The 25,066-nt window shown below is 43.5% G+C and overlaps 1 protein-coding gene across 2 annotated transcripts in view; it reads left to right on the top strand.

Annotated features, from left to right (window-relative positions):
• Positions 1-25,066, top strand: part of DYM (dymeclin) — a 260,543-nt gene that overhangs the window by 76,471 nt on the left and 159,006 nt on the right. For both annotated transcript variants that reach the window (XM_054986512.1, XM_054986514.1), the window contains 2 exons: positions 7,861-7,986; positions 12,963-13,105. In XM_054986512.1, the coding sequence (XP_054842487.1) occupies positions 7,861-7,986; positions 12,963-13,105 (269 nt within the window). The remainder of the gene's footprint in view (positions 1-7,860; positions 7,987-12,962; positions 13,106-25,066) is intronic.

The following is a 25,066-nucleotide window of genomic DNA, read 5'->3' as shown; positions in this document are numbered from 1 at the left end:
TGGTGCCGGTTTTTGGAATAGCTGACCAGAAAATACAGAACGATACTGTTGCACCTACTGATGTTTGAAATGTGGAAGCGATCTTTTTCGAGTTCCACATGGATATCTGAGACAAAAAAAAAGAATAAAAGCTGAAATTGCCTGCTCAGGCTGGTGTCTACTATCATAGTTGAGTCCCCTTCCTTGCTTCAAAGAACAAAGTTTCAATAAAGTTCTTCTTTGTGGTTTTTGTGCAGTCCTACACTGGGACTGCGCACATGCAGGCCAGCCACAAAGAAGATTTCCAGAGCTTTCTAGAAGACTAAGAGCACCCTTCCTCCCTTTGGCATTTTCCTGAGGGACGCTGTTCCCTCAGTTCTCTTTTTGCTGCCACAGAGAGAGGATTTCCGTTGCTGTTCTCTACTTTCCCCTCACCTCATCATTGAGGCTGAGGAGAATTATTTCCTTTAATTTTTTAAAATCCTCAATAGATATTCTAGTGAAGAATATAAGTACATTTAAAGAAGAAAAGTTTCTCTCTTTCTCTTTGTTGCTACGGCTCAAGAGAGACCTCTTCAAGATGCTGGAAAACACCAGCCTCATTAAAGGCTCCTGCTCCCTCCTTGGCACCTCTGAGTACTGAGGGCGAAGTCCAGAGGAGTGGGCTCTCAAAGCCTCCCCACAACAGCTTTTCTCCAAGGCTGTGGTTTCATGTCATCCTAACTGCTTCCCTGGCACCCTTGATTACCAAGGGCGAAGTCCAAAGGTATGGCCTGTCAGAGCCTTCTCACAATGGCTCTTTCTTCAAGCTGCATGGCAGCTTGATTAAAAGCACCTGCCCACTCGGTTCTGTGGGGAGAAGCCTGAAAATGTGGCCTGACGGAGCCCTCGGTTTCAGAGCTCTTTCCCAGCCGCTTTGCCTGCCTGGACTTTTCCAGACAGAGAAGTTAGTCTGTTACAGCAAAACAAAACTGACGTTTGGTGGCACTGACATTTATTTTAGCATGAGCTTTTGGGAATCTTACTTTGGAGTAAACATGCTTTTGTGTGTTTTCCCAAGGGAGGATGTTTAATGACACTGTATTAACTGTTCATGTATTTAGTGGCCCGCTTATTTGTGTTTGTACTGTCTAGGCTTGAAAAACTTGAGGCAAACTTATTTTCTGTATTTTCCAGGCTATCTGCAGAAGCACTTTTTTTTGTCTTTGGGAACTTTAAAAAAACACATTTCTGCTTTCCCTTTTACTGGGGAATTGGACAGCCATTTAGTATCCTGATAAAGATACAGCTGTTTTCTTTGGAAACCTTGCTGTCATGAAACATAGTCTTGCCGTCATTACATTAATTTTTGGGCTGTTGCTGTCCAATGAATTTGTGGCATGATTTAGGAGAAGTCATTCTGATTATGCAGAGAGGTATTGTTGGCACTTCCTGGAACAGTCATACTTCTGTCTGGGGCAGATTAGAGGAAATACTAAGAGGTGAAAGGACGGAGTAATATAGACACATTCATATATCATTCTCTTTGTTGGAAGGCAGATTGGGGCTGAGTCTAGTGGTTGTCTGACACTCCATTTGAAAATGCATTCTGCAACCACAGCCGAGCTCTATTAAAAAAACAAACGATGGTTCGTTAGAATCCAGATCATCGTGAAAGCAGTTTCATTCATCTAAGCAAGTTTTACATTTAGATTTTCTGAACAGTAGCCCCAAGTCTGTACAAGATACCTTTCACATCAAGAAGCTCTCCAGAAGCAGGTTTTGATATGCCATGGGTATCGGCTGGGGTGTCCTCATAGGACAGCATGGCTCAGTGAACGAGGCATTCAAGTCATTTCTGTAAAGAGGTCTGATTTGGCCTATATCCCTGTTTTGCTTTGTTTTAAATTACTGCTTTTGCCTGTTTTGGGTTGCATATCATTTTATCTTTATTTATGTCCTGCCAAGTCTTCACCAAAATTGGTGCTCGAGACAGCAGAAAACAAGAATATGTAAATTACATAGTTTTAAAAAATATAAATCCTTACAAAATGGATATGGAATCTTAAAAACCAGTGAAAGTCTTTAAACAGTTTTAAAAACAAAAGAAAAATATTGTTTTGGGGGAAAAAGCCCCAGACAGCAGAATATGCTAAAGTGTAGCTAAGCGTCCACTCTCTTCTAAACATGGTGTTCACATAAAAAAGTGACTAATTCGGAAAAATGCTATAAATCTGGGCCGAAAATGGTGTGGGGGGTCTAGGAATGAATGGCAGCAAATGCATACTGCTGCTGCTGCGTCTTGTTGATTTGATGGAGCTGTAGAGCTAGATGAGAAACCGGAGGAATATTCATTCAGCTAGCAGGAGCTACCAGATATGTGTGCCTGTATTCCAAGGCCGGGGAGGGGGGAACTGGCAGTGTTTCAAATTTCAGGTAAACATGCAGGATTTGGGTTAGGATGTGTTTGCCAAAGCACATCCATGTTTTTGAAATTTAACTGTGCATAAATGAAGTGGAATAAAACGATAATGTTCAGCAGCACCGACAGTTTAAACTGAGCGTGGATGGCTTTAATGTGCCAGAGACCACGGAGGCTTTATTTCCTTAGTTTATTATCTGTTCTTGCAATCTGGGTGCATGTAGGTTTATTTAAGCCTACCCTTTTTCCTCCTCTCCTGCCACAATTATGAATGCTGATATTTTAAGGAGAAAACGACTGTTCAGCACTTGAAAGTTCCTTGTGTTCATAAGTGGAATTTATCTCTCTTGTACTCTTTTAACCTATCTTTCCTTCAAGGGGCTAAAAGTACATGATTTCCTCGTCTCTCATTTTATCCTTACAATAACCCTGTGAGGTTGGTTAGGTTGAGAGTGTGTGAACCAGTTCAGGGGCCGCCCAGCAGGTTTCATGGCAGTCTGTTTATTTGAACCTAAGTCTCCCAGGCCTAGTGTCATATTCTAACCAGGATACCACACTGGCTTTTTTTAAAATTAAAAAAGCGCTGAGCTCAAATCTAGGCTGGAAACTCAGCCTTCGAACAAAAGCGGAGCATGGCTACGAGCACTCTTTGATACCCTGTAGACTTCTTCTTTCATTAGCTTTCAAGTTCAGGGACTGAGAGCTAAGCTACAAGAGGGGAACTACACAAGGATGTGCACGTGAAGGGAGTCGCAATGTTAGCGAGTTTTAAAAGAGATCGGAATGCTTTGTCAATTTCCCCTCTCTACAGAGCCCCCTAGATTGCTCCTCAGAGGGTTTGTTAATTTCCTCTTTGCCTCCCCCAAGGCTCTGTCAGTTTCACTTCCCCTTCTAGGAGGCAAAGAGGAAATTGACAAACTCTCAGGAGTCATCTCCCCTGGCTCTGTAGAGAGGGGAAATTGACAAAGTCTTCCGATCTCTTTTAAAACTCAGCTTCCCGGCTAACGTTGTGTCTCCCTTCACGTGCAAGTCCTCATGTAATTCGTCTCTTGTAGCTTAGCTCTGAGTCGTGACATTAAAGAATATTTCCCAAACCGTGAGCACGTTAAAGTTGCAAGTAGCTCCTGTCCTGTCTGTATGCCCCATCTGCCTTACGTGTTCTGGTTGAATCAGCTTTTGTTTCCCCGTTCGATTGTTCTAATTTGAAAATGTGCAACAGGATTACACTGTATAACCAGCCTTGAGTCTCGGCAAGAAAGGTGGACTCTAAATGAATGAATGAGGAAACCCTGTTCCTTTACTGGAGCACTTCAGGATATGAACATAAGAGATGCCCTCATCTTGGACCACTGGTCCATCTTATTCAGCATCCTGTTTCACACAGCAGCTGACCAGTTGCCCTTGAGGGCCAACAAACAGGGCTCAGAGCCCAAAACCTTCCCCTGATGCTGCCTCCTAGCATTGGGTTTCAGAGATTTGCTGCTTCTGTCTATGGAGGCTCCCATCAGTCACCATGCCTAGTAGCTGTGGCGTACCTCTCCTCCATGAATTCCCTCTGAAAGCCACCGATGCTCATGGCTATCACTGCATCTACTGGGAGTGAATTCTACAATCTAATTACTTACTGAGTAAAGGAGTCTCTCCTGAACTTATTGTCTGTCAACTTCTTTGCATGGTCCTGAGTTCTGTGTTATGAGAGAGGGAGAAAAAGCTTCTCTATCCACTTTTACCACCCCATGCATAGTTTTTATAAACTTCTATCATATCTCTCCTTAGTGTTACTCAGCCTTTTTTCTCTCAGTGTTACTCAGCCTTTTTTCATGGGAAGTGTTCCCACCCCTTGATCCTCTTGGCTGCTCTCTTCCGTACTTTTTCCAGCTCTGCAATATCTTGCTTGGAATTGTAAATAGTATTCCAAATGGGGCCAAAAAACCAGTATGGCTTTGCAATATTGGTTATTTGATTTTCAGTCTCTTTCTTAATGGAGTTTGCCTCTATCACCTCTGCTGCATACTGAGTCAGCATTTTCACCAAGGTTAATAAAGCATTGATAGATTTAAAAAAAAACTAAATGTTTGAAAAGGTGCATGAAACATACGTGGAAAATTGAAATCCAACATGCCTCTAATGTATATGTGCTGAGAATTGCAGTTTTTGGGAGCAAACCGAAGTCATAAGTTCGTAGGGTTTTGGTTTGCTCTGTGAAATGACTGATACTGGGGGCGAGGCATGGCTTAAGATGAGCCATTTAGACACACTTATGAAATCCTGGTCACCTCTTTCATTTATACACAGTAAATTATTTTTATAGAAGAAGATAAATGTATGCGGGGATGGGAACTTGAAATGCTGAAAGTTTGCGATTTGCCCCAAGCCACAGAGTGATTCATAAACAAGATATCTTAATTCTCCCTTGTAGCCTCTGAGCATACTCCCTTCCTTTTTGTGGAGGTGGGAGAATTAACTTGCAATATTTCCTTTCTCTTAAGAAAAGCATGCCAGGAGAGGTCATTGTTGGACTTTTGCTTTCAATTACTTTTTCTTTTTAAAGGGTAATTAGGAAGTTTCCCAAAAATTTCTTGACAGCCATAGCTACTGTATTCTTTGCTTGCTTGTTTGCCATTAGTGGGTGTTAATTCTGGGATCAATGCCAAGGGGAGGGGGGGAAAGAATCATATCCTCATTCAGCTCTTGTATTTGTGTCCTGAGACTCGTCTTGCTTTGCAGTACTCTAAACTGACCAATCCTGTCTGGGGACTTTTCTTTCACCTTTCTGGTAGACCCTCAGGAAGTATGGCAATCAAAAGCTGTTCCTGTATCATTTGGAACTTGCATTCATGCATCAGGCTTTTTTTGGCACCTCTTTCTAAATTAGTGACCTTCTAACACCGAACGCTTCCAGTGAAATGAGTTTTCTGGGTTGAAGTTGAAGAAGAAGAAGTGGCAAAAATCCTCTTTGTTCTAACAGGTTGCTGATGTGGGCCTAGCTGTAGTAAGGTAGATATCATAAGCTGCCTTGAACCACAAGGAAAGGTGGGGGGAATAAATATAAACAAATATACCTTCCAAAACACCTCTGGCATCATTCACCAGAAAGATACAAAAGCTAAAGTCAACATTATAAGCTGTGTATGTCTGTTCTGTTGACTGGACTGTATGTACCAAGTAACCTTTTAAAGTTATGTGAAAAATGGGAATACTGGTTGGTGAAAAAATGCTTTTTATATTACTGAATATAATTTTTTATCCTTCCCAGCAGGATTCAGATCTTGAAAGAAACTTCAGTAGAAAGTAACAAAAAAACCCTTTATAGCCCTTTTCAGTCTTACCGCCGCCAACTGGGGGCTTCTTTTCTGCTAGTGGCTCCTCTGTGGCTGTGGTAATATTTAAGGAGCCATGAAGGTTACCTGTCCACTTGTGGGGAAAGCATCACTGTGCTGTGAAGCAAAAGCCATAAGTAAGCTCTTTCACAGTCCCGTACCACTGTCCTGTTGGAGAATGGTGGAAGGAATGCTTCTTCGGAGAGGGAGCCTTGTTTGTGTGTTGATGATCAGATTGAATCCTGGTCTGGGAGTTGGCAGGCCCAGGGCGTATTATGATGGGCTCAATTCCACTGGAAAGATCTGCATGCTTGGGGAGGGGGCAGGACCCCTCTTCCTGCAGCTAGCCCTCCAACTCCCCCCCTCTTGTGGATCTCCCATCCCCACCAGGAACAGCATTTCAGGGAACAGTTTAGACTGCTGGGGGGCGATCTGTGATGAGCAGTTGCCCTTCCCAGAAGTTAGATGGGATCCAGTCTTTTATGCCATACCCACACACCTTTACAAATAAAACCTTTAAAACCATAGGTAAAAGTCACAGGATCCCAAGATGTTAGAATACCAGTTCCCCACTCAAAAGACTGCTTTAATTGCAGACTCTAAAAAATTGAAAAATGAAAAGATGCTTGATGTTTTTGGAAGGTGGGCCGCTGTGGAATGTTTACCATAACTGATGGTATAAAATATATATCCTGCCTTTCTTCTCTCAGGGTTCCTTACAACTAAAATTCAAAATTAAAATAATAAACATATATAAAAATAACAATGACTCCACCAATGATTTAAAATGTGGAACAGTGGCAGTAATAACAACACCCAGGAGATCTAAGAAGCCTGCCAGAACAAAAAAAACCCCCCAAAGCCGGTAAAACCACAAAAAGCCTGTAATAAAACCGTTCACTCGAGGGGATGGTTTCCCCATCACCCATGAAGACCCTGTGGGACAGAACAGTACAGTTCCTGCAAATGGTTGCGAGGGTCTCCGGTGGGAGAGCGTCCCAAGACTCACGTGGGCTTAAAGTTCAGATCAAGATGGTGTGTGCAGTCCGTTTTGTGGTTTGCAGTGGGACGGGGGAATGAAGGCCACCTTCAGGCTCGGGCTGGATTTGTGCGTATTTCTGAATGGTGCTTCTGTCATTAGATCTTTGACTTCTCAGGAGAATGCATCAGTCTCTGAAAGTTAGGAAAGGATTTGAGAGCTGAAACACATTAGAGCATGGACATTTTTTTTAAAAACTCATGTTGGGTGGAGTAGGCCATGAACTGGGGATGTGTTGCATAGGCCCAAGGTCTTCAGTAAGCTGAAACCAGAAAAAGATGTCGAAAAACAGGAAGAAGAAATTAGAGGTCATCTATCCAAGTGTTGCCCCTGCCGGTCGCAGCCAATGTTATGTCATCACAACACAAGGGAAACAGTTCTACGTGTGGCATAGGAGAGGGAGGAAACTGACAGTTTTGGGCAGAAGGCCCACCTTACAAGCATGATGCCGTGCCTGTCTTTGTAAAATGTTTAATTGGATGCAGGAAGTTTATTATTAGCAGCAGCAATAATCAGACCTTGTACTTCTAACGAAGATTGAACAAAGAAAATTTGTAAAGAAGTTTTTCCGTTTACACTGATGACATAAAAGAAGGGGGAGGTGGCATTTAGAACACAAGACTAAGCAAAAGTGGGAATTGGAACGGAAGAACATTGAATAAATGTAGTCCCCGCGAATCCCCTGTTGACGGTAAATCTCGAGAGAATGTCTGTGACTTAGAGCAGAACCACAAGTGACAAAAGGCACAGGTTGGACACTTGTCAGCTTCCCTCAAGTTTTGGCGGGAAATGTAGGCAGCTTGGCGGAATGTTGGACAAGTGACAGTTGAAAAGTCCACTGGACAGCAGTCAGAGAGCAAAGCGGCGAGACCAGGACGCCTACATTTCCCATCAAAACTTGAGGGGAGCAGACAAGTGTCCAACCTGTGCCTTTTGTCACTTGTGGTTCTGCTCTTACTGTTGTCAGAGACTGAAGAGTTTTCTTATTCCCACGGACTTCCTTACTCAGTCACAGTGCAAGTGTATTAATTCCAGTCATTTGCATATGTGAGAAAAATGCAGCTGATAAATACACAGGTTGTTGCTCATTAATTCTTCTGTTTTTCTTTTCCCCTTTGCAGAGACATAACGTACAGTATTTCTCTTGAAGCTGTGACTACCCTTGTTGTTTTCCTTTCCTGCCAGCTTTTCCACAAGGAAATCCTGCGGGAGAGCATCGCTCACAAGTATCTCATGCATGGCCGATGGTATGTCCAAATACAATGTGTGTAGATTATTTTCGTTATTGGCCTTGTGTCATGTTCCTGCATTTTCCCTCTCGGCAAAGTAAATGCTGTGTTTTTTAAGTTAAGTAAACGCTATGTTTAGCTATTTCCCCCCCTCTGTGGTCCCGAAGTATCTCACAGGTGAACAATGGATAAAAATACTTGGCCTCTTTAAGAACAGAGTCCTGAGGCAGCAGAAATAGATGTTGGTGCCACTTACTGAGTATATGTACCTGTAATGTACACATAGGAAATGGGAAATGTGGTGCTGGAGGAGAGTTCTGCAGATACCATGGACAGCCAAAAAGACAAAGAAGTGGGCACCGGATCAAATCAAACCTGAATTGTCCCTAGAAGCTAAAACGACAAATCTGAGGCTATCGTACTTTGGTCACATCGTGAGAAGACAAGATTCTCTGGAAAAGTCAATAATGCTAGGAAAAGTGGAAGGCAGCAGGAAAAGAGGAAGACCTAAAACGAGATGGCTGGACTCAATCAAAGAAGCCACATCCTCCAGTTGGCAAGATCTGAGCAAGTCTGTTAATGATAGGATGTTTTGGAGGTCTTTCATTGATAGGGTTGCCGTAGGTGGGAGGCGACTTGACAGCACATAACACACATACACATCTGTACACACATGCACTCACATTGAACTGTACCTGTGTTCAGTGTGCATGTTTGGTGTAGGTTTTAAATGTAATTCCACTGAAACTTTTTGTAATACTTGCTTCAGTTATTTTTTTGACATCCTTTTGAGGCAGAGTTTCTTAAACTGCATGTCCGCTGCCTTCCTCCCCTCCTTGGGGCAGGTGTGAATGTTTACCAGCATGGCCATCAACAGACGGCCATCTGCCGTTTTCCCCAGCTGCATAGGAAGAAACGTTGTACCCTTGCCATCACAATGGAAGGAGTACATACTGCCATGCCTAGCCCAAGCCCACTGCTGCCTCCATTTGCATATGTCTGCCAGTGTTCAAGCCCAGTCTCCAGTGCAGCGGGACAGATACAGAGAGACCTTTGGGTTGGCATTCAGAGGCAAGTCTAGAGAGCAGAATCCTGTCTTTCCTGCAGAACTGGGTATACAGGCTGAGCTGTGATAATCCTGCCACCACCATCCTGAAAAGAATTGGAAGTGGGTTTTGGTTCAGTGTGTATTGCAAGTTTTTTCCCCTTTTGCTTAATGATAAGCCCCATGGCGCAGAGCGGTAAGCTGCAGTACTGCAGCCCAAGCTCTGCTCACGACCTGAGTTCGATCCTGGCGGAAGCTGGGTTCAGGTAGCCAGCTCAAGGTTGACTCAGCCTTCCATCCTTCCGAGGTCGGTAAAATGAGTACCCAGTTTCCTGGGGGTAAAGTGTAGATGACTGGGGAAGGCAATGGCAAACCACCCTGTAAAAAGTCTGCCCAGAAAATGTCGTGATGCAACATCCCCCCCCATGGGTCAGTAATGACTCAGTGCTTGCACAGGGGACTACCTTTACCTTTAGCTTTAAGACTGTAATAAACTAAAATTCTAAAAACGTTGGGGCTTGAATCCCAAGTGTCTCTATAGGCTCATTCAAATGCTTTCATGAATGCCGTGGGACTTTTTTGGATTTCTCCTTTCTGCTGCATGCCCCCCAATGGATTATAAGGGGGGGGTTGAGTTTTAAAATTTTGCAAAGCATTACCCTCAGACAGTGTTTGACTGTGAGGTGGTGAGCTTCATGGGGTGAGCATAGATTTGTTGTGCCTGGTTCTCTCATAGTTCAGACACAACCTCGTGAATCCCTTACCACGTTCACAGCAATGCTTTATAAAGACATTTTACGTCTTGCTTTGATTTATGTCTAACAGATCTCCTCTTTACCGCTAAAACCCTGAGAAGAGATTGATTATAGTCACATAACACTGTGCCGCTAGAAAAATACTCCTGTGTGGTCAATATGTCAAGGGAGCGTGGAATCTGATGGATATTTCCTTTCTCTGAATAAATACATCCTGGATACGTGGGGGAACCAGGACGGGGAGAGCTGAGAGAGAGATTCTGAAGCTGAAATCAGTATGATGTTGTCAAATGTAAACCATACTTTTAAAGTAAGCTGTTGCTTGGGACCGCAGCCATGCAAGGGAGTTCGCAGAAGCTCAGCAGGCGATATCTCCTTAATAAAGCTGTCTCTGCTTTTCCCCCTTCCCGCTAACCAGTTAGCACATGTACAAGGTCAGTTTATGACTCAGGTTAAGATAGAAGCCTTAAGTGAATATCTAGTTTTGCGGTAACACTGCTGTTCTGCATAAAAGCTGGAATTAGGCACGTTGTGCGGTTAGTCATCGAATCGGGTGTTGTCTCATTAGCTCACATTCGTGGAACATTTGGACCCATGGGTGCAACAGAGGGGAAGGGAAGTGAAAGATGCTCACTTGCACTGCAGGGCATCACACTGTCTAGAGCCGTGAGGAAAGGTGAGGTGTGAATACTTTAATAAATTAATTGAAAATGGTGGTAAATTACCAGTTTTGGAAATGCTTTAAATACATGTATTTATTTATTTAAAATATTTGTATGTCCACCTTTCTCTCAGTAATCCCAGCACCCAAGTCAGGTAAACAAGAATATTTTAAAAAATACAAAGCCAGTTTGTTTTAACGTTTGCTTTATCAATAAGATACAAAGCTTTAAAAGCTGTTCTTAAAAAAAACCACCAGCACGTGTTCCCCTTTGGCCCAGGATGCCCCCACAGCTTTCTGAAATAACTCTGTCTCACAGCCTCAGTGAAATGGCTGGGGTGGAGGAGCCCCCTTGACCTCTTCCAGGAGGCTTGGGACAGCCGCTGAAAATAACAGCTCCCAGACTCACCTGGGGGCCTGAGTTGCGGGCGATGCGGGGGGAGGCGAGCGGGGAGGCGGCATGGGGGCCACCATGTTGGGGAGGGGTGGGGAGTGTCCAGGGGCCAGGTAACTCCACCCAGGCACATCCGGCGTGGGCCCCTGGTCAGGTGGCTGATCCCCACCCCTCAGCACTTGGCCCGTGCTGAGGCGGCATGGAAGGAGGACACGCCAGGGCTGAGCAGATGCACAGGAACAGCAGGTGGCCTGCAACCCACGGCAACAGAGTGCAGGCCAGGCGAGCCTCGGCGGCAAGTGCATCTCACGAGGCAGCGCTGCTGGCGAGCGGGCCTCGCGGGCTCGGCGGTGAAAAGCCCTAACTCAGGCTGCTGGCGAATGTGTTACTGATAGATCCTGCTAGGAGGAACGGACCTGCTGCACAGGAGCATAAGGGGCAGGCTCAGCTGTTCCATGCTTCCCTGAAAGCAAATGTCAGCGCCCGGGCTGAGATTCAGAAAGGCTCTTGAGGGCAAGCAAACCCTAGGCTTGTATACTCATTTGGGAAACTTTTTAACTTTTCCTCCTTTAAGTAGCGGATCCCTCCTTACTGCCATGTTGGAAACTACTTCAGAATCTCACTTCAATTTAAAAAATATCTTCTCCCACGGACACATGAGACAGACCCTTCCTGAGTGCATATACAAATCATGTGGTTTTCTGGAACCTGGGTCATATTTTCAGATCTAGTAACTTTGACCCGTTCAGATTTTCTTGGGAGGTAAAGGGGAGGTAATGGTGTTTTTTTTAGAACACAAGGTTTTGTAGGTGGCAGGCTTGGAAGATTTGTAATTGATCACTGCCTGCATATAAGTCCTTTTGAGCCTTGGCACGTAGACTTCCTTCATTATGCAATTCACCCATCTATGAACCCGGAGTATCAAAGTTTCTAGATTCTTGGAGTGTGAGGACTTGTTTTGATAATGTATTTGATACTCTTTATGGTTGCATCCTTAAACATGTATTAAGGGGTTCCCTGAAGCCCTTTGGACAGCAGCCTAGCTTTGTTCAATTCAAAAATCACACACACATACACCAAGATAGTAATCGCTTCCCATGACTCCAAATGTATATTTATTTTTTTTTCTTTTTGCCCTCTAAACATTTGGAGCAATGACAGTTTTTCCTGTCAAATCGAAATATCAGTTTACCTGTAGCATGAAACACAGCCCAGCATTTACGTTAAAGGGCAGTTGCTGAAGAGTTGAATCTAGTGGGAGTACAAACTGGGGGGGGGGAGAGCTTGTTCTTACATTATTTTGTTTGGAAAATCAAAACATGAAAGAATATGTTTCTAAATCAGGCTGCAAAACAAACTTTCTTTGATCTAAAGGTACAAGGTGTATACCTGCTTTAGTCATCCCGTTTAGAGGAGTCTATTCTCAAGATGGCTTAAGGGACCAAAGACCTAAGTGACAAAAAGCGTTCTCAACCCTCCTTGTACCTGAGGTTGTCAGTCTGGGAAGACCGAAATGAAGAAATCCACCAGATAGCAGAAAACCCACGGTGTTGTCAAAAGGGCTCTCAGATAACTCCGGTCACATCATTAAAAAAATCTCCAAGATCAGGGACAAAGGGTTAATGCTTACTTCTCGTGTCCTCCTGGACCAACCAGTGCCTTACCATCATAGAGATTGTCAGAGGCTGAATTCATGAAGATCATTTCAAGATTAATTTTCCATGCCTTATACTGATCAAGGCTGATCCTGAATTTAAACCGTTAGTGAGACCAGGAAACATGGAATATCTCATTTACACCTCTCTGAGCTTAGGCTCGCCAGTTCTTGATAGAGCAGTTAGGAATATTTAATACATGAGCAACAATTAGATATGTGTTGTAAACTTTGGATTTTTTCCAACTACATGTTCTCAGTGATCCGGATATCAGCTGCTTTGTTTGAAATGATGCCGTTAAGAACTCACATGTGTACCTCCCACTGGCCTGTTACCTCATGTTTTTTTTAAAAAAATCTCAGTACAATGAAATGTAAAAAAGCATTATCCGTCCAAGAGAGAAGCACGACGTGAGTTAGAAATGCTATATTTGGTTGTAGTATTGTCACAAACAGAACTAAGTTTCAGTCTCTTGTGTTTCTAGTCTCTCGTACACCAGCAGACTTGTGAAAACGTTGCTCTATAACTTTATCCGACAAGAGAGAAGCCCTCCGCCAGGTGCTCACGTCTTTCAAACGGAGTCCGACGGAGGAGGCCTACTTTACGGGATTGCATCAGGCGTAGCAAGTAAGTCTGTGTGATACTCTTGCTTCTTATGTCTGTGTTAACAGGAAACTGCAGCGGATGATTGTACTCCATGCGCAGTTTGACTGCTTTCCTGCAAGAAAAAGGTTGTGAATAATGGGAGGGAGGGCACATGGTTTCAGATGTACTGCGTGGAAAGGATTGTGATGTGGGCTTTAATAAGATACGCGGGAAATCTTGCCCGTGATTCTTGAGGGTGGAAATCTGGAAGCCACATGGGCGTCCGTGTGTGTGTTCTGTTGCATTAAAATTTCCCACTTCAGTTCTCACATAAATTCTTCTAAGCCCTCATTTTCTCTGACAGATTGGTTTGAACTGCTTTTGACCTTTATAGGAAATCGGCAGCGAAAGTGGTATTCTTGAGGTAGAGTACTTTATGTAAGTAATCTTACCCCAGTCTGTTCAGCCCATCGAGGCTGAAGTGGCCAAAGCACATGAGTTTCAGTGGAACGATCCCATTTCCCACCCACAATCTGATTTTTGCCGTCCCCATGGAGCGAGTACTCTCCCGCTGTGCTGCCAGATGCAACTGAAACTCTCAAGCATTCTAACCCTGTCGCTTCCGCACCTCTAATAATAAGACCATTCAGGAGATATCCTGGCTTATTTTGTAGATATCAAGAACTCGCTGCTGTGAGCGTTGGCAACAGTTTTCATTGTGGCAGCATAGGAGAGTCTCCGTGGCAGACTGGTTTCCACACCATAGAATCACACGTAACCCAAAACAGTCTCTCTCTTTTTTCTTGTTCTTAGATTTTAAATGCATAGACTGGCCTTCTCCTTTGTTGTGATAGGAATCTCCTCTCGGTATGCCCTTTTGGATATCTGCTTTCAGCATGAATCAATTCTGCCTCTGTTGGGAATGCTGACGATTCCTAACCGCAGTGCTGTGTGTGGTAGGAAGGCATTTCATATGCGTTTTATTTCCTCTCTCCCCGTCCCGTCTCTGACTCTCCTGCAACAAAAACAGTTAAAGCAGATTGACTGCACTTCCTCTCTGTTAAAGATCTCATGGAGTTCAAAACATTAATCCTGAACACACTGATGCTTACCATTCTCGTCTTTTGCTTCAAGCCAATAGAACTCAAGAAGGCCGGTATCTGTGACGTGTCATGGATGTATAGCAATGTAAATATTATTTGCAATATCTCAAGATCTCGCATATTTAGATTTCACTGAAATTATTATGCAAATCATTATGCGATAGGTGATAAATCCGTACTGCTTTGGCAGTAGATGATTTTATTGAACAAGCCTCTGCGTCCTGAAGAGATGCTTAAAGAGCATGTGGACATTTTCCCTGAGGAATTCTTCCCTTACGACTTTCCTTGGGGCTGTCCCTCTTTCCTACGGAAGTGGTGGTTGGAAAAATGTGATCTTGGGAATGACAGGTGCCTGATTTTGAAAAGCAGATACACTTCTCTGGTGTGCATCTAGGTTCTTAAACTGTAAGGGCGAGTTCCTGAGGGACTTGGGTACAAAAAATATCCTGGCTGTTTCAAGTTTCTCTGTGCGCTCATCTGTGGAACAGATATTCAGTGCTGGGGTGGTAGTGGGGAGGGGCAAACATGTTTTAAGATGAGCTCAAGCTCAGGAAATCTGAGAGAACCCTGCAGCACTTCCTCCCCTCCGCCCCGCCATGGTGGTGCGACGCCTGTGCAAGGAAGCAGTTAATCTGATAATGTGGAATTCTCTTTTTCTTTCACAGTATCAGTTCAGTAACTATTTTACCAAGCAGGTTTTAACTTGCTAGGAAATCGTTTACATTCCCTCCACGACAGTGCATCTGATTCTCCTCGTGGAGGCAGTAAAAGAGCATCTCTTTTGTTCTTTGAAACAAGCATGCTGCGTGCAACTCATAGGAAAGAGGCAGCCACCCACAGTCTTTGCTGGTTTTATTTAACTTAGAAACTTAGAAACATGTGTGTCATTGAACATCTTGACTTGCAAAACTAACCCTCTCAAACGTGGCAGAGTTGTTTCCATCTAAAACAATGAATCAATCATTTCAGTTGTTCTAACCTGGGCTTTCTAGAGATTCCTGATGATAATCACTATGTCCTAATTAACAGGGATTTCTTCCATTGATTTCTAGTCTATAGTGGATTATCTAAAGAAGATCTGGCAGGCAGGGCTTCAGGCATTTCCGCCAGAGACAGGAAGCTGAAATTCGGAGCACATGTTTTTCAACACAGCATGATTACCAGAGAGATCTGAAAACAGAATACTCTGTGCATCTTCCCCTCAAAAACCAGAACATGAAGTTTGCCTCGTAGCAATGGATAGCACTCCAGTATAGAGCAGAGGCGAATGATGATGATTAAGGAGCACCTTTCCTGTGAGGAAAGTCTGAAGAGACTGGGAGCCAAAACAGACGTTACGATTTACATGTGCTGTCCACGCGATTGAACTTTTCAGTTTAGAAAAGAGACAACTAAGGGGGGGAGTGATAGAAGTTTATAAAATTATGCACTGGGTAGAGAGAGTGGACAGAGGGAACTTTTTCTCCCTCTCCCAAAATACTAGAACTCAATGGCATCCAATGAAGTTGATGATCAGTAGATTCAGGATGGACAAAAGAAAATATTTATTTACTCAATTAGTGATTAAAATGTGGAATTCTCTGCCAGAGGTGGTTGTGATAGCCGCCGGCCACGACAGCTTTCAAAGAGGACTAGACAGATCCATGGAGGAGAGTTCCGTCAGTGGCTACTAGCCATGGTGAGTGAAAGAACCTCCACATTCTAAGGCACTAGACCTCTGAATACCAGTGCCAGGAGGTAACATAAAGGGGTGGGCTTGGACCTCTGTTGGATGCTCCAAAGTAACTAGTTGGCCATTATGTGAGAGAGGACTAGATAGACCACTGGTCTGATCCCAGCGGGGCTCTTACGTTCTTATGAAGCACATGTGCTATGGAGGTGTGTATGCACATTTGCAGTATTGGCCAGGAGCACCATCTGAAAATGGGATAAGCTACACATGAACGAAACTGCTTCGCTACACATCTTAACACTTTTTATACTTGGAAAGCTCAGAACGACTTATTCACGTCTGCCACTGGTCTCCCATATAGGCATCGACCAGGTCCCTATCCACTTAGGTTCAGCTGTGCTGTAGTATCAGGTATTCCCAGACTGCGTGGTCTTGGAGAGCAGGTTTTTCCCCCTCTAGCAGCCAGCTGCTGTTGTAGCATACAAACAGTATTTGCTGGTGCCTTATAAAAAGTTCCCAAGCTGTTAAGTCTCTGTATATTCAGAGGAGTTAGCCATGTTAATCTGTAGTTGCAAAATAGTAGAGTCCAGTAGCACCTTAAAGACTAAGCAACTTTATTGTAGCATAAGCTTTCGAGAACCACAGCTCTCTTCGTCAGATGACACATCTGATGAAGAGAGCTGTAGTTCTCAAAAGCTTATGCTACAATAAAGTTGCTTAGTCTTTAAGGTGTTACAAGCCTTTATATAGTTTCTGTTGCTAGCAGTTTGTGGCACGATTGTGCTTTTGTCAACATTTTATGCTACTTGTAACGCAATTAAGTCTTTTCTAATAATTATTTATTTATTTTGTTTATAGCCCACCTTTCTCACTGAGACTCAAAGCAGATTAAAAAGTGTAGAGAACAATTCAGTCAGACAACATAGAAAATCCCGTAAACAATGCAATAGGACTAGGATTAAAGAACTGGAAAACAATGCAAAGAAAAACTCTAAAGCATGATATAGCGTAATACAGAAAGTTGATTACAAAGGTAGAAGATAAAAGGCAGGTTGAAGATGAAAGGAAGGTGATGCATACAATAAACATTGCAGTAGACTATAATCCTGTTCTCGGGGGACTGCTGCTCAGCCCCTTGGCCTCTGGCCCACAGAATCCCACGAGGCTCCGTCTTACCCCCTATGCTTTGCAGCATCTCCATGAAACTGCTGGGTGAGGTCATCTGGAGATTTGGGCTGGGTTGTCACCAATATGTGGGGGCCGCTCCATTCTATCTCATACTTCTAGCTCATCCCAGGGAGCCTATGGAAACCCTGAACCAGTGCTTGGAGCAGTTTTGCAGTGCATGCTGAAGTTAGCTGAAACTCAGCTAATATGCTCAAGTTTAATCCTGATAAGATAGAAGGGCCACAGATAAGCGGAAGAGCTGACCTGGGATTTAAGGTGTCAACTGTTCTGTTTCGGGTTGCACTCCCCTTTAAGGGACAGCTCCGTAGTTTGGGGGTATTCTTGGATGCAGGCTGAGTGCTGGATAAACAGGAGTGCGTTTTACCAGCCTCAGCTGTTTAGCTAGCTGTGGCCTTTCCTGGGCAGAAAAGATCCGGCCACTGTGGTGCATGACATGGTTACATCTAGATTAGATTATTACAACGCACTGCCCGTGAGAAGTGTTCAGAAACTTTAATTGGTGCAGAATGCTGCCGCCAGGGAGTTGACTGGAGTGGGTCATAGGGACCATATCACTCCCGTCTTGGCCCATCTACTCTGGCTCCCAGTTTGTTTCTGAGCACAATGCAAGGTGCTGGTGCTGACCTTTAAAGTCATACATGGTTTGGGACTAACATATATGAAGGACCGCCTGATCCCTCACGAAGCTACCGGATCACTGTGGCCATCTTTGGAGGCCCTGCTTTGGGTGCCCCACTTTCTGAGATTAGATGCGTGGCAACCTCGGAGAAGGTCGTCTTGTTGTGGCTCAAAAACTATGGAACTCTCTCCCCAGGGAGATTCGTCTGTCCCCTTCCGTTGCCATCTTCTGTCAGTGTGTGAAGACTTCCTTGTTTCATTTGGCGTACCCTCCTTTATACCCAATATTTTAATTGTTTTGAATGCTTTAATTGTTATTTTTAATATATCTTTGTATGTTTGTAGTTCTGGTTTTAACTATTTTAATGAAGACGTCTGGTGTTCCTTCAGTGATCCCACTTTCCTGCTCTGTTTTAATTGTTTTTGTTTCTGTATCTGTATTTTTGCTTGGTATTATTTTAACGATGAGTTTTTGCTTGATTTTAATGTTTTTAAGATGCGCGGTACATTCCTTTAATCTGTTAGCCAGCTTGGTGGCCCTGATGAGGGCAGAAGGCAGGCAATACATTTTGTAGCTAAGTAAGTAAATCCCTTTTGATGCCCTCCTGAACATTTCTGCTTTTGCACATTCTGCAAAATGGTAGAAATTGGGGGGGGGGGTCCTGATCTCCTTGGGCAGGCTGTTCCCCAGGGTGGGAGGCACAACAGAGAATATTTGTGTACAGGCCATCGCGGGGATCACCTTCGGCAGATTTTGCTTGGATAGTGGATTCAGTTTAGTTCAGATGAGTGACGTTCAGACTGTGCTCCCAATATGATTGTCATTAAAGATCTTGCCAAGTTCATGTGGGACTGGCACTTTTGGTGCTTCATAGAAGTGGGTCACTTGATGAAAGACAGAAGAACCGTTCTGTTTTCGTTGTTTTCATCAAACAGAAGGGAGCGTGTTCTTTCGGCACGTGTTTTCTTTCAGCGTTTTGTAGCGTTTACAACCTGTGCAGCGAAGATCATGAAAACCTTGATGGAAAAAAAAAAGCAATTATCTATGGAAGTAGTATAATTGACAACTATATTTAATACTGTGCAGTGAAAACAGAGTCCTCCGTCGACGCTGCCATAACAGCGTAAGATGACACGGTACATAATTTTATGTTATGAGAGAAACCGGCTCCTCACAATGGGGGTTCAAAGCAAGCAGCATGGGGAAGCTGCTTCTTTGTGGCCTCAAAGCTTGCATGCCACATGGAACAACTTGAGATTTCTTAACCTCAGAATGTTTTTGGAGTCTTTGTTGCTGCTGTTGTTGGAAAAGCAGCCAACGAACGTCATTAACATACGTGTTTCTTGCCTGTAATCTAGAACTTGTAAATTGTAGAATCTCACCTACTGGGTTGGAGCCCCCACACAGCTACCATTTCCCCCCCGTCTTTGGAATGACTGCTGCTAGCATCCACATGCAGTAAACTAGGGCAAGGGAATCATCTTGTACGCATGCTTGGAGGTAAGAAATGAAATCCTGCCCTGAAGCCATAGCTGACCTACAGCAACCCCTGATGGGGTTTTCCTGGCAAGAGACTACCAGAGGTGGTTTGCCATTGCCTGCCTCCGCAACCCTGGTCTTCATTGGAGGTCTCCCATCCAGTTACTAACCAAGGCCGACCCTGCTTAGCTTCTGAGATCTGATGAGATCAGGCTGTCTGGAACTATCTAGGTCAGGGTATGCTTGGAGGTGCAGCAGGCCAATGAAGGAATGTCACTCAGCGGTGGAGAGGATTCCTTCATGGTTCTGATCTTTCACTTCACTACGGCACACCTCTTGGTGCTCATCCTGTGCTTCCTTTCCCCAGCTTCTTTCTTATCACAGGACTTCCGTGATTTCCCGTCGCATGTTTGCAGCTCAGTGGGTAATCCTGACTTGGGAAAGGTTGACAGTCATTGATATAGTATGCAGTCCATAGTCTATGTATTTCGCCGTACAGCTCCATCTTCCAACTTTCAGCTCTTCAGTTTACAGACATGGATATTTCAGAGTCAATTGGACTGTTGCAAAGATGCTTGAAACTTTTCCGTGTGCCTCATAAGAATACTGCCAGAGAGAAGAGCTTCTTGGTCGCTTCCACCTGGGTTCTGCATTATTTGATTCCTCTGTTCTGCAGGATCCACATGGCAACAATAGTCAGTCTCAAGGCTGTCCTGATAGAAATTGGTCAACAACAATAGCAAGCAAAGATATTTTGTCTTAATTAGCGTTTTTGGACTGGAAGTTTAAGGGAAGTTTTCTTTTACTTGCCCTATTTAATTTTTTTTTAGCCATAAAGGCTGGGTGAAGGATGTAGGAAAGTCTCTGACTATGACATTTATTTCTTTTAATGTAGGCCAAGCTGTTAACAGGATTATAACAAACATCATTATTTTTTCTCCGAACATTTTGAAGGAACTAATGAAATGTGTTCTGCCAAGCTAGAGTTTCCAACGCAAGTATGAGATTTTTTTTTTTACGTAACCTCTGATAAATGGCTGTTTTTCCTTTCAAATAAGCCATCAAAAACATTTTCCCTTTTTTCTGTGAAAGTTTGCCCAGCCAAATTATAACAAGACTAAAACAGTGTTGCTCTGCTTAGTAAAATAACACTATGTAGGTAAAACTAACTACTTAACTGTCATAGATTAAATTTAATTACCTCCTCCCTGGATTGCTAGTGATTGATTGATTAATAGTATTGGCACATCATATGTCTGCATTGCCCTGGATGACCCAAGCTAGCTTGATCTCATCAGCAGCTAAGCAGTGTCTGCTCTGGTTAGCATTTGGACAGGAGACCACCAGTGGAATGTAGGACCTCTACGTGGAGGCAGGAAATGGCATACCCCCCCACCCCATTTGTCTCTTGACTCAAAAGTCCCGCAGGGAGGGGAGGTGTCTGTAAGTCAGCTGTGACTTGACTGCACTTTCCAGCACAGCTGCATTTAGGGCAGGTCAGAGTTGCTAATGACAGGTCAACTTTTTGGTTTGCTCCGTGCTTTTCAAGGCAAATGATTTTGATGCAAGGGAGTCTACTAATGGAGGGAAAGGCAGGTGAAGAAATACGGTTTCGGAATAGATTTAGCTGTTTTCCGGAAACTGGCTTACTACTTGAGATTGCGACTTTTCCTGCTTGTAAGATACGCAGCAGAGGAGAGAAGGGCAGCATGCCCGATCTGTTCATTATGCTCTGTGCGCTGTGGAAGAACCGGACCAATGTATCTGCCTCTCTTCTGAAGAACTCCTGTGCAAGATGAGATCACTTCCTTGTGTTTCTTCTCAGTCCAGCACTCCTGCCTAATTTGCTGCCTGGGTGTGAGTGTGGGAAGGAGAGGCCTTACTTCAAGTTCAATACCCACCCATTTAGGGAAAATGTAACCACCACCACCACCACCCACATTCTTAAGATTTATCTACACGTGATTTACAAATTATCATCCAGGTTATTACAGCTGTTTCCAATGATAATGAAATGCAGTCTTGCTCATACATTTAGATCCTTTCCCATACAGAGGGTTCCCCCCCCTCCCATACAGAACCTTTCTGATACAAAGGGTCCGAAATTCGGGTCCAGGATCAGAGCACCACATGGCAGGCCCAAGTCGTTGACTTCCGCTCGATGGGCCTGCACTAGCTGTGGTGCTTGCTTAGATGGGCAGTGGCCCAAGCTGTTTTTGGCTTGCAACAACTTGTAGTGTTATTTCACACTCACCTGTCATAATTCTGTACATGCATCCTTTCTTCCACCAAAGGCTGCAGCCATAATTCACTTCCAGATTTAGTGATTCAAGGAGATGCTTCCCCCCCCCCTCCCCAATTCATACACGAAGAGCTGAAGGCTCTCCCATTACAACGTGAGCACTGCTGATGTCGTTTTGGTGGGGACAGCCTTTCCCACCGTTTTTTTAAAAAATTGCTGTACTGAGTGAAACTATGGAACCGTTTTCCTGCAGTGAGATTTCTTCGGTTAGTTACCTAATTTTTGTCTGGCGGGAGAAGATGGATTCATTGTTTTAAAGCAGTTATCCCTCCCCTCTGTTCATGGCCTCTAAGTTGTGAGATAAAATTACTGTTAAGTGTCTGTAGATTCTGTTGTTTTGATTTTTCACAAGTTGAAAATGGCGCACAAAAAACAGGCAGGCAAGGAGAAGAAGTTCAGCTGGCTCCAGCTTGCCTCCCCCACCTGTATGCTTCTCCTCCCTGCTTCAGTGCGCTATCTTGAGAGGTGAACTAGGGGGAAGGGAAGACTGAGTTGACGGGGTCGGCGGTGGGGAGAGCAAGGCTTGCAGGGTGAAATGAGATTTCACCTCCCCACATGTCCTTGCAGGTTCCCTCCTGAATTGCAATTCCAGGAAGTGTAATCTAGACAAACACCTGGAAGCATGGCTTGATGGTTGCTTTGTTTCCTTTCTTGATTGGCTTCAGAACGTGAGTTTCAGCCTTTCTAAAGCATGGCCCCTAAGATGCAGGAAGAAAGCTAAGTAAAGAATCCTTGCATGATCACATAATGCTACTAATTGTCTAGTAGCCGTTGATTCTGGCTTTCATTGTATTGGCCAGCTCCATTGAAGACTAGCTTACATTCCTCTCTAGATCAGGGACAGGAGGAGGCAAACTCCCGGGCGTTGCAGCATCGGGAGCTTACACATTGCGAACCAGAACAAAATGGCAACATAACCTTTCTTGATGCTGCAAAAGAGGCCTTGGGGAAACTGATACATTTCTTGGAAAAGTTGGTGGATGAGCTCTTTCCCTTGTTGGCTGTCCCTTGTGGCTAAGAATGTCTGGGAAGGTTGAGTAAGAGCCTCCTCAGTTTGCCCTTTCACATTATCATCTTTGGTACCTTCCACTGAATCTTTGGCAGCGAACAAATGACATACAATGTGAACTGTTGAGGTGGTCTTTATTTCAACATAATTGTGATACTATGAGAGCGTGGATGTGTTAGAAGAGTCTTCTTGGCTAGACTTTTTCTCAGAATCCGTCTGGATTACTTTCCAGGGAAGCGAATGCCTTCTTATCTTTTGTTGCTAAAAACGAAGAATCTGCCCTTTTCATAATACTTTTGTAAGCCTTTAATAGTTTTTTATCCCTGTTTTTCAGTTTTTGCAGAGATAGCTTTTAGAAATACAGCACAGTTAGATAGGGTTTCTTTATGCTTAGAGGCCAAGTTCATCATTTGAAGACTGGGTTCTTGGGTTCAGCCATTCTTTACTTAAGATTTACATACACCACCATCACGATTCCCTCCTCCCCCAACTAAGTTTAACCCTCTGTTGAATGGTGTCTGTTAAATATACTGTAAACCTTAAAGGATTGCTTTTGTATTCTGCGCTGCACTCGGGTCTCTGCTACTAGATAAATGATTACAAAAGTAAGCAGAATTCCCAGATAACGTTGCTCCAGAGTTCTTCATCAGGTCTTTGCATGCAAATGTGGGTTGCTTATGGAGACTCAGAACAGTTTAATGGTAAAGTGTTGGACTGGGGTCATACCCGGTTTCAAATCTCATTGGGTGTCCTTGAGCCATCTCTTGCATATACATCAGGCTTTTTGTGAGAACAAAATAGGGTATCCTCTATGCCCATCACCTTTGGAGGAAAGGTGCGATATAAATGTCCTAATGATTCTGCTAGCATTTATAACATTGGGAGGAGACTTGTTTTCCTCTGTTCAGAGTCTTGTGTGTTCCACAGAGAAAGGAATCTAGAGCCTCTTTCATCGTCACTTTAACTGGGTGACTCCGCACAGTGAGGCAAGACTTTAGCAAGTAAAACTACCCACTCAGAAAAAAACTTAAAGAGTTTCCTAGGCAAACATTGAATGAAGCCTATGTATTTTAACTGAAGGAGAACCCTTAAAAATAATGATCAATTATTACTTCATAGCGCTTTGCCTGCTCAAAAGTGCTGCCTAAATGCTAAGCATCGTTTTATAGTTTTTAAAAAATCTTACTCCTTTTCAGAAACATATTTTGGAAAAATAAGATATTCAGAGTCTTCCATGCTATCTATCTAAGCCTCACCTCCTTATGGAAGCCGATAGACAAGTACGCATAATGAGCAGGTTCAGACAAACCTTGGCCACCTTTGTTCAAAGTGGTGAATAGCAGAGGAAGACAACACACATTTGTGTGTGTGTGTGTGTGAGTGAGATTTTGGTGCCTGTTTACATCCTCGTTTAGGGCTCATGAATCAGCTGTCAGGTTACATGTTCAAATTACTTCTATGAAGCTGTAGGAAACAATTAACTTGAAGACCACAGACTGGCAAATACATGTGTGCAAGTAATGTTCACATCCCATGTTGACTAAGGCAGCATTAAGCTGAAAAGCATTGTTTCCTAACAGTCCCAAAGAATCCTATCGGTAACAAGTAGCAGCTTCAAAGCTGAGTGGATTTCTAGGAAATCTCCCAGTTTCTCAACCAGTAGTTTCACCACTCCTAGACAGGATAACATTATCTTTAAGAATAGCTAGAATAATCACTCTCTAGCCGACTGTAACGTTCCATATAGTTATGGTTGAAAGATGCCTTGTTAAGCACCCAGAATAACCATGAAGTTTGTAGCAAGCAAAGAAATAGGAATTTCCAGTCTTGCCCATGGAAGCCCGTATTATTCTTGACTACGCTTTTTAAAGGTAAATGATAAAAGCTTTTAAAATAATTTTTACAATAAAATAAATATATGGACTAAGAACTTTTTAAAACTGTGAGGTATTTTGGAGACAGCGCTAGAAGATTCTGGCACAATTGCAGAGATGCACATTTATTCCCCCCCCCTCTTCTATAGTACTTTGACATTTTGCATACTCACTTCCCATTTGTACTTGTAATCCTGTTTTAACTGTTGAACAAGGAATGGTTTTAGACGAATCTTCAAAAGAAGTCTGTGGAGGACAGCGTCAAGCTTTTTTTTATTAGCAGACCATTGTGCATGTATTTGAAAATAAATTTCATTGCAGTCATAAGGATTTACACGGAAACCCGCTTGGCTCGTCTTTTGAGACAACGTCTGTGTATTTCGTTAATGTGCTTCTGTTGAGGGGTCTAGTAAATGGTCTAGGAACACCAGATGCTATAACGTTACTGAAGCTAAGCGGGTGTTGATCTGATCAGCGGTCTGGATAGGAGAACACTGGGAGTCCCAAGTAAGAGTGAAGTGTATATATATTTTTAATTGGTTTTTTGGAGAAGTGCTGTGACTCAGTGGTGTAGAGCATCTGCTTGGCATGCCAAAGATCCCAGGTTCAATTCTCATTATCTCTAACTAAAAGAATCGGGTGTTACATGATGTGAAATCCTAGACAGCTGCTGCTAGTCTGAGTGGATGATATTGTTCTTGATGGACCGGTGGTCTGATTTGGTTTAAGGCTACTTCATGTGTGTCTTTGTGTACAG

This window comes from Eublepharis macularius, chromosome 8 (genome assembly GCF_028583425.1).
Source record: "Eublepharis macularius isolate TG4126 chromosome 8, MPM_Emac_v1.0, whole genome shotgun sequence".
Taxonomy (NCBI): Eukaryota; Metazoa; Chordata; class Lepidosauria; order Squamata; family Eublepharidae; genus Eublepharis; species Eublepharis macularius.
The sequence above is the reverse complement of the archived record's forward strand: the minus strand, read 5'-3'. Positions and strand labels throughout refer to the sequence as shown.